Source organism: Acomys minous (assembly GCF_964271855.1).
Source record: "Acomys minous genome assembly, chromosome: 1".
NCBI classification, from domain to species: domain Eukaryota; kingdom Metazoa; phylum Chordata; class Mammalia; order Rodentia; family Muridae; genus Acomys; species Acomys minous.
Window position 1 is genome coordinate 183,427,396 of NC_140483.1, and position 9,679 is coordinate 183,437,074.

Consider the following 9,679-nt stretch of genomic DNA (forward strand, 5'->3'; position numbering starts at 1 on the left):
ATACTACGACATGGTACAGCATAGTTTATAGAACCAATGTCTTATTGAACATTTCAGTAGTTTCTAATCATAAGCTGTTCTAATAACACTATGAAGCGCGGTCCTGTTCTTGAAGCTCTTGATTCATATGTCTATAGACATATCTACAGTAACTTTCATATCACTCACCTTTGGTACACGTCTGAACAGGGTTTGAGGTCTTACAGATTATGGGCTCTCAGTGGGTACACAGTCTATATAGTTTACTTTGTCTCTAGCACCATGTTACTAGTTTGCATGTGGCAGGTATACACTAAATATTTTCTAACTACTAACTGACCCATATATGTTGTATTCAAATTGAGCAGGTACGATCAGGAAAGGATTGATTGGTTACGGTCATGTCTAATCAGGCTGCTACATCAAACTCTAAATGCATGAAATTCCCTGATTTACATGGTAAATGATCAAGTACAAAAAGAAAAGTCATGTTATTCCCCCTTACCCAGAAATGAACATTTCTAATACATTGGAATGTATAGGCTTAAAGACATTTTCCTCTTCACATCTATTCATCACATCATAATTTATATAAAAAAGAAACAATTTTGTTAAAAATAATCTTTAAACATTTTCTTAAACATCTAGCATGTTTTAAATTTTCTCTTCAGCTATTACACTGTATGGATGTACTATTTTAAAAAGATAGTTATATTTCTGCTGAAAGAAGTAGAATCTTATAAAAAATTGTCTCTATTTCATAATGGAAAAACCTAGAGATAGACTTGCAATTGACAGTGTAAAAGCTTTTTTGAGTAGGGATGAGTGCTAGAGAAAATGTAAGAAAAGTTTTGTGACATTACAGTGTCTGTAATGATTCATAGGAGAAAAAGACTGGCTGCTTTTTTCTTTTTCTTTCTTTTTTTTTTTCTTATTTTTTTACTGTTGTCATTCCTCTTCTACTACACAGATGATGTGAGGCATTGCGCAGACACCATGGGTTAGTTGTGTTTTTCATAGATCAAACAAAAGCCATAACTTAAATATATCTTTATATTTTTATATTTTATCAATCTTGTCTGACAGTCAAATCATTGTCTCTAAGTCTTATCACTGTTTTCTTAAAAGAGTTTTTATATCTATAATTTCATATGATGTTATTTGAATAAGCTGTGGAGAGAAAATAAGATTTTCAAGATTGGCATTTACCTTATGGTAGGTGTCAAAGCAAATCAGTAATGAGGATCATAATGTAAAAGGAATTTGACATGTGTGCTTCCTATATCATTTGTATAGCACTTAAGAGGTTTGTTGACATGTGAGAACAAAAAGGAACATGTCTGGTACTTGACTTTGCAAAAGGTTATTAAAGAATTATTGCCAAAATGTGCTGACCGCTTCCTTTAGGGCCATCCTAACCTCCAGGATCTATTTGTGACAGAGAGATCTGATTCAATGAGTCCTCACTCAAGAGCCATTTATTTCACACAGTCAACTATGATTCCATCCTGATGCCCATGTTTATCTCTCCAGAGGAAACAATAGCATAGATATGTGTGCCCTGAAATCAGTTCTTACATTGGAATAAGAAGAGACATTGTTCTTGCTTCTTCAATTGCACATCCTTTTACATGTTCATTGCTTCTCTGGAATAGCCAGGGAGAGTATTATTTTAGCACTTCATTCTTCAGACAGTCCTGCGCTTAGGGAAAACTCATGTGTCTTAAAAAAGGAAAACCATAGCCCAGAGTTACAAGGTTAATTAAATCAGAAAAACAGTTTAGTTCTATAACAGTGAAATTGTCTTCTGAGGAAGCAACCATCAATTTAATATCCACATTGGTTTCCTGTTGATCCAGAAATTATTGGAACAGTGCCAGCTTCTTACAGGCTCTCTTACACTTTTCACACTGCGGCTCGGCTCTTATCTCAGCTTGTGGAGCAAGGCAGGGAACCTAGAGTGGAAGTGAGGAAGTTTCTCCTGTATGGCTGAACCTTTGACAGTGGTAGAATATGTATTAACTCTGTGGCATTAGACTTCCAGAACTCAGAGAGAGAGTCCCACTGTGTCCCGTTTTTCTTTTCAAAGTCATTTTAGGAAAGCCATAAATTGACTTTCATTTTGGCTGTTCATTGACATAATAAACATTTTTACTATTTTGTAATTAAAATAAATGTAGTAAAACCTTTTATAGAGTTTAGCATTGTCTCACATGGGTGTGCTGTTGTCTCGTCTGACCTACATTTATAGAGTTCAGCATTGTCTCACGCGTGTGCTGTAAATGTAGCAAAACCTTTTACAGAGTTTAGCATTGTCTCACATGTGTGCTGTTGTCTCGTCTGACCTACGTTTCTTCCCCGGTAACATTCGGTTATTTAGAATACAAGGAATAGGTATGAGTTAAAATTGGATGTTTCTTTTATACCCTCTCAAAAAGATGTGTAATGATTTTGAATCAGTTAACATTCACTTTTTGTGTTTCTAGCTTACAAATTTGGAGAGGAAGTGGCAGCACCTTGAGCAGAACAATTTCGTGATGAAAGAGTGTATCCTTCCTTCAAACTCGACCAACATGTCCTTTCTGAATGCTTAATATGTGCAAAGCTCTGAGCGAAGTGTATGGGGGTCATAAAGATGAGCATCATTTCCTGCTCTTTAGTAGTTAGCGTTTACTCCGAGTATCTACTAGAAAACTGATTTGAGAATTACCCGAAGTGGGATATAAAGTCACCATGTAGCAGAGTGGGTAAAAGCAGTGACGCCTAGCGATGTTCTTGGAAGTGTGACAGTATAGAGTTCTTCTAGATTGTTTTGAGAGTAGAATTAGATTGAGCAACCTGACATTTTAAAAAATCAAAAGTGTTTATACTGCAAGTGAATTTTTTGAAACAACTTTTATTTGGCCTTTTTGTTTCAATTTGTGCTTTGTTAAAATAAGGTTATATCTTAAATTTATTCTAGCTGTACTTTTCCTGTACTGTCTACAAACACTGTGACAAATACCCAGTCTACTTCAGTTCCTTTCTGAGTCATAGACTACTGTTTTTACTGACATTGTTCCTCCTTAACTCATGTAATTAGTCATCGCAACCAAGAGTCAAGAGAGTGATTACCAGCCAGTTATTAAAAATGTGATGAAACAGATTGCAGACTACAATAAAACCATCATGGAAGCTCTCCATAATGCCAGCAGAAGCTGAGACTGAGTTCACTGCAGCTAGACGCATCCTCAACCATGCTAAAAGGAAATTAATGTCCCTTTGAAGAGTGTAAAGGTTTTGAATGTGTTGCTTTTGTGATCTCCTTGAAGGAGAGATATCTTGCATAGTTAAATAATTCAATAAAATGTTTGCCTATAAAAAGCTGTTATTTCCTTTTCCTGTGATTGTGTCTATCTATAGTAACCACAGCTATGCCCTCTATTACTTGGATACATTTATGCCTTGATTGATATAAAACATGATGTAAAAACCATCCTTTTGTTTTGATAAGCAATTTCTCAGTATTCCTAAAACACATTTGTATCGGTGCTTCCTCCTTCTCTTCCTGCTCCTCCTCCTCCTCCTCTTCTTTCTTAATGCATGTTGTGGGGCTGGAAGATGGTTCTGTGGTTATAAGTACTTGCTGGTCTTACAGATGACCTGTGTTCAGTTTATCAGCACCACCTGTGGCTCACAACTGTCTGTAATCCCAATTCCAGGGGATCTGAATCTTTTTCTGGCCTCTGTGGGGACCAGGCATGTGTGTGATATTCGAGCATACATGCAAGCAAAACAGTCATATACATAAGAATAAATAAGTAAATTAATTAAAAATAAATAAAATGATTTATGTGCTAACACTCTGGAGACCAGGAGCTGACGTCATACAGTCTTTCTCTCATGGATTAACTTTCCTCTGCTAATTGTCCTTTAAGAATTTGCTTTTTAGATGCTGAGACTCACAGTCCAACTTCAGGGTAGAGTGGAGGGAGTTTAATGGAAGAGTTGGGGGATCGAAGGACCTTGAGGGGACAGGAGCTCCACAGGGAGACCAATGGACCCAACGAATCCAGGAGGAGGAGGGGGGGGGGTGCAGCAGAGATTGATGAACCAACCAAGGACCATGCATGGTGAGGATCTAGACCCTCTGCTCAGATGTAGTACATAGGCAGAACAGTCTCCTTGTGGGTCACACAATATGGGGAGTAGGAACTACTTCTGACATTGGTGCTGGTGCCCAGTGCTTGATCACTTCCCCCAGCGGGGCAGCCTTGCCAGGCCACAAAGGAAGTGTATGCAGGCAGTCCAGATAATACTTGATAGGCTGAGGTCAGACATTAGCGTAGAAGGGCTCCCCCTTTCTGAGGACTAAGGGAGGGTGGGATCGAGAGCTGACAAGGGAGAAGCCTATAATCAAGATATAAAGTGACAAATAAAATAGATAAATACATAAATAAATACGCTTTTAATTCTTTTTAAAACTTAAATCTAGATTCCACATAGGAAAGACAACATGTTTGTTTTTCTGACTTCTGCCTTATTTCACTTAGCGTAAACAATGGTCTCCAGTTCCATACATTTTCCTGCAAATGTCATGATTTCTTTCTCTTTGACATCAAATAAAAATCTCACTGAGTGAAAAAAAAATCTGCTTTTTTGCTTTATCTTTGTCTAAAATTCTAATAATAAAATGCACATAAACGATTAAGATATTAACTGCTGGCGTTGGCCATCTGGCTAAGAGAGTGCTCAGTAGCAGTGGGAACAGTTGCAGGACTTGGCTCAGTTCTGGGAACTGGCACACTGATGTCTGTCTTTGTCTGTCTTTCTGTACACTGCATTTGGGGTTGTGCTAACTGTACCCCATTAGAGCCTGTTTGGAATAAATAGTATTGGATATTGTTTGGGATCAGGGAAGGAATGTTCTGGAATGGGTCCTGGAGACAGTATTGGATGGAATTAAATGTACACTATCATAGGTGGGCTGCTCATAGAATTTCTAGAAATAGCTTGGTTGGGGAGTGCAGGAGGGGAGACATTCCTAGAAAAATACTTAATACCTCCCTTTGCTAGTCAGACTATGGAAACAAAGCACTGCAAAGGATTAAAACTTTCTCAGAAATCTCATGCTGGAGGAGGAGAAAGGCTGGAACTGGTGCTTGCCAGAGGAGAAACTTGTCTCCCAGTAAAAGATTTTAAACTGACAACAGACCACCTGGGAAAACAGACTATAGAGTTCAGTCAATGATGGGTAAGACCACTAATTGATTATATATACCTCATGCCCTCTATTTAAACCTAAATTTCATGTCAATATCACAAAATGGTTTGGGGAGTTTCTGGGCCCCTTTTTCTTTCTTGTTCCTATTTCCAGTGTGGACACATTGAATAGCCCTCCTTTTTCTACTTTTCACTGTTAGTTGTCTCATGTTATTAGTATAATATATTAATATATAATATTAGTAGTGTATTAATTGTGTATAATAGGTTTCATTATGACACTTTGTACATGTGCATATTATATTTGAATCATATTCACTCACCTAGTCTCTTGCTGAACCCATTTCTCTTCCCAACTAGTCCCGTTAATTTTTTTTAATTGGGACAGTGTCTTGCCCAGGCTGGCCTTGACTTTATGATCCTCCCTCTGTAGCCCCCAAGTAGCTGAAATTATATGTGTGTGTCACCACACCAAGCACTATAAATGGTACTGCCTTAGTTTATGTAAGTTTAGGTAGAAGGATGACCCTGTTTGACCTTGGTGTACCCTAGACCAGTGGTTCTCAACCTTCCTAATGCTGCAATGCTTTAATATAGCTCCTCGTGTTGTGCTGACCCCCAAACCAAAAATTATCTTCATTGCTGCTTCATAACAGTTATTTTGCTACTGTTGTAAATTGTAAGGTAAATATCTGATATTCGACCCTGGTGAAAGCGGCTGCAATTCAGAGCTTGAGAACTACTGCTCTAGATTAGTAATAATTTAGCTAAAGACCCTGGACAACCTGGATCTGTGGGCCCAGAAGTTTGAGAATCCTGAGTCAAAGGTAAATCATTTTCTTTTTCCTACTACTAGAGCACTAAGTCTGATGTGTTATATATATATATATATATATATATATATATATATATATATATATATATATATATATATATCATATATCATATATCTCATATATATGGAACTCTGTCACCAAGGCTCACCAGACAAGGTACCTAGATCTTGCACATCTAGAACCGTGAACTAAGATAACCTTGTGTTTATAATGTACCTTGTCTCAGGTAGGTTATCTCAGTAACAAAAGCTGATTTGGGTTAGTAAAAACCCAGTGCTATCCTTAACCAGCATTTACCCAGGAAGAAAAAGGTAGATTGGCATGTCACCTAATGTAGAGGTGTGTGTGTGTGTGTGTGTGTGTGTGTGTGTGTGTGTGTGTGTGTGTGTGTCCCCTCACATCTCACATGCATTATAACAATAGGGAGTTTGACAGAAAAAAATTCTTGGGAAAAAAAAGCAATGTTTCCAGCTCCCGTCCTAACTTACTCATATATTATATTTGAGGAAACACAAATGAGCAGGGTTTCTTTAAAACTAAACCATGTTTTATCTGAGGGAAATTCTCACTAATGTCTCTTCCTTCCTTTCAAAGCCTTTCAACAAATCCAACAAGAATCTTCTTTTTGCTGGCCTAGAATTGGAAGTTATATCTGCAGGCACCAGCTCTTCCTCATTCAATTCCATCACTCTGAGTTCTATTCCTGTTAAAAATAACACCTTGAAATCCATGTGGAAAGAAGCAGTGACTGAACAAACATAGCACTTTTACTAATGATGATCAACGTGGGAATGCTAACTGGTGTGCTCTGCTCTCATCCTTTATCAGTAAACAACCACAGGTGCGCTGGGGATCCAACAGTCTGCAGTCTGGCCTGGCCTAGCCTGGCATGCAACAGTTCCCCCCTTCAGCCTCCAATTTCCAGGTTTACAGATGAGCACTGTCACGCCCAGGTCTAAACACGGGAGCTCTCTACTGCTATGAGCTCTGTACACTAACAGGATGAAGGAATCAGTGCACGGTTAATGACGTTCACACCAGAGAGAAGCCAGTTAGCAGTAGCACTGCATGATTGATGACGTTTACACTAGAGAGAAAGGCACAGGTGGTGCAGTGCCCCTCTAGTCTTTCCAGAACACTTCCTGTGGTTTCATGAGTCTGACATGAACAACCTAGAGAGTGCAGTATCTCCTTTCCCTCCCTCCTTTCCTTCCTTCCTTCCCTTCTTTCTTTTTTCTTCTTTTTTCTTTCTTTCTTTCTTTTTTTTTTTTTTGAGATAAGTTCTCCTATTATTCCGTCCTGGCCTCAAACTTGCCAGATTGCTGCCTGTGCTTCCCAGGGACTGAGTTCTGCTAGCATTACAGGCAATATCCCATCAAACCCGGCATGTTATATATTGTAAAAACGAACCAAACAGACTATAAATAGACAAACTGATTAAATGTACAGAGTGTTTTCATATCCCAAATCACATGAAATTTTAAATCTTGTTTGCTTTTGTTATTGGTTTTGTTTTCTTTTGTTTTTTTTCTGGTTTTTTTGGTTTGTTTGTTTGTTTTTCAAGACAGAGGTTCTCTGTGTAGCCTTGGCAGTTCTGGACTCACTTTGTAGACCAGGCTGGCCTAGACCTCACAGTGATCCACTTGCCTCTGCCTCCCTGAGTGCTGGGACTATAGGTGTGCGCCACCACTGCCCACCTGAAGTTTTAAATACACTGTTGTAAACTTTACCCACTAAAGATTTGTACTACATACCAAAGTGTTAACACTCCTAATTTTACAAGACTTTAAATGATGCTTTGCTGCCCCAGTTTCTCCTAATGTAATGAACTACTGGTCTGCAAAACCTTACTGACCTGTAGTAAAATAACCCTCTTAGGAACCAACATTGTTCTGTGTAGCGCTCATTTCCTGAGTTGATTCCTGGATTCTGCATGGTACAAAAAGAGAATAGATGCCTGTTGTCCTCTGATCATCACACATGGCTCCCGTACACATACATAGAAATACATACATATAAATGTAAAAGTACACTAGATGAAAAGTATCTTTTATTTGTCTGATGCAATTTGTTGTTTTGGAGGCTTACTGCCTCTGTCTGCTAACCTGGGTCTAGTCCTGGAAGCTTCTAGCCTCCATACAACCTAATCTAGGCCTAGAATATTTTCAGCCTCCAAGACTTACTGCTGAATAAGCTCTTTCTGAACTCTGGCTGCTGGTTCACCTCAGCTGTTCTAGCTCAAACTCCTCTCCAAGCTGACTAATTCAATATGACTTCTCTCAGCTTCTGACTGGATTGCTCTGCTTGGCCTCGTGCCAGCTTTGATGATACGCTCTAATCTGCTCCTCGTTATCTGGCTTGCTCTGTCATCACTTGAGTCTACCTTGTTCTCTCTCTGTATGCTCCCTCTGTCCAACTGTCCCAGTAAACCACCTCCTCTCTTCCTCCCTCCCTCTCCCTCTCTCTCTCCTTCTCTCCCTCCACCTCCCCTACTCTTAGCTGTGATAAGAGCAGCCATGTTGCTGGATTAAAATTTCTCTACGTATAAACAAAATAAATACATATAATACATACATTCATAAATACATATAAAGTGAAAAAACTTAAAGAGATTCAAACATACCAGAAAGGGCAAAGTTTTACTATTATTTTATTTTTTGGTTTATTGAGATAGGGTTTCTCTGTGTGGCCTTGGCTCTCCTGGTCTCGCTTTGAAGACCAGGCCTCAAACTCTCAGAGATCAGCCTGCCTCTGCCTCAACAGGAGCGCCCCAGTGGAATCTCTAAGGGACTCTCAATTTTCCCTTTGAAACTTCATGAACCAAGTTATTATTGTTTGCACCGCTCTCAGCCTTGTCTATCTTCCAAACTCTGGCCGAGTTCTGAGAGGTCAGTGGCTTTTCCAGTCAAAAGTAAAAATGCCACCATACTTCTAAAAACAGATGGTCAGGTCAGTCCCAGCAATACTCCGTTCCTGGCATGAATTCTCTCCTGGTTACTACGAGGCTACCATGAGGCAACCTGGTGAGAGAAGGGGTTTTCCTGTAGCACGTTGTCCATCTTCCAGGGAAGTCAGGCACAAACCTGCGGGCAGAAGCTGAGGCAGGGGCCAGAGGAGAGTGCTGCTGTTGGCTTGCTCACTGTGGCGTGTGCATTGTGCCTTACTAAAACTGTTAGTAAAAAACATAGGCAGTTTCCATAAGATATAAGTGTAGGAAAGGGCTTTCTGAACAGGACTCCGTTTACCCAGGAATTAAAGCCAGCAATTGACAACTGGGATCTCATAAAACCAAAGTGTCAGTACAGCCAAGGAAGCACCATCCAGGTGTTCCTTCTTAGAGGGATAGCGCAAGCCCAGGGAATTGAGTTGACTCATGTCAAGTATTAACCAAGAAAATGCACTACAGACTTGCCTATATAGGTAAATCTTATGGCAGCATTTTCTCAATTGATTCTTTCCAAATGACTGTAGCTTGTGGTAAGTTGACAGGAGGGGGAAAAACAAAACAACAACAACAAAAACAAACAAACAAAACAAAACAAAAAACTAGCCAGCACACCATAACAGCATGAGTATGCTAGGGAAGGAAGACTGACTATTGGCAGATGTGAAGATGCTATTCCTGAGTTGGCTGTTTACTAAGACAGTAGCTGAGCTAGCTA

General features: G+C 39.3%; 1 protein-coding gene across 2 annotated transcripts in view; it reads left to right on the forward strand.

The window, feature by feature from the left end:
- The window catches only part of IFT74 (intraflagellar transport 74), a 112,725-nt gene extending 109,383 nt beyond the window's left edge, over positions 1-3,342 (forward strand). For both annotated transcript variants that reach the window (XM_084795550.1, XM_084795551.1), the window contains exons 19-20: positions 2,466-2,526; positions 3,062-3,342. In XM_084795550.1, coding sequence (XP_084651676.1) covers positions 2,466-2,526; positions 3,062-3,180 — 180 coding nt within the window. In that variant the 3' untranslated portion in view covers positions 3,181-3,342. The remainder of the gene's footprint in view (positions 1-2,465; positions 2,527-3,061) is intronic.
- Positions 3,343-9,679: the final 6,337 nt, after the last annotated feature.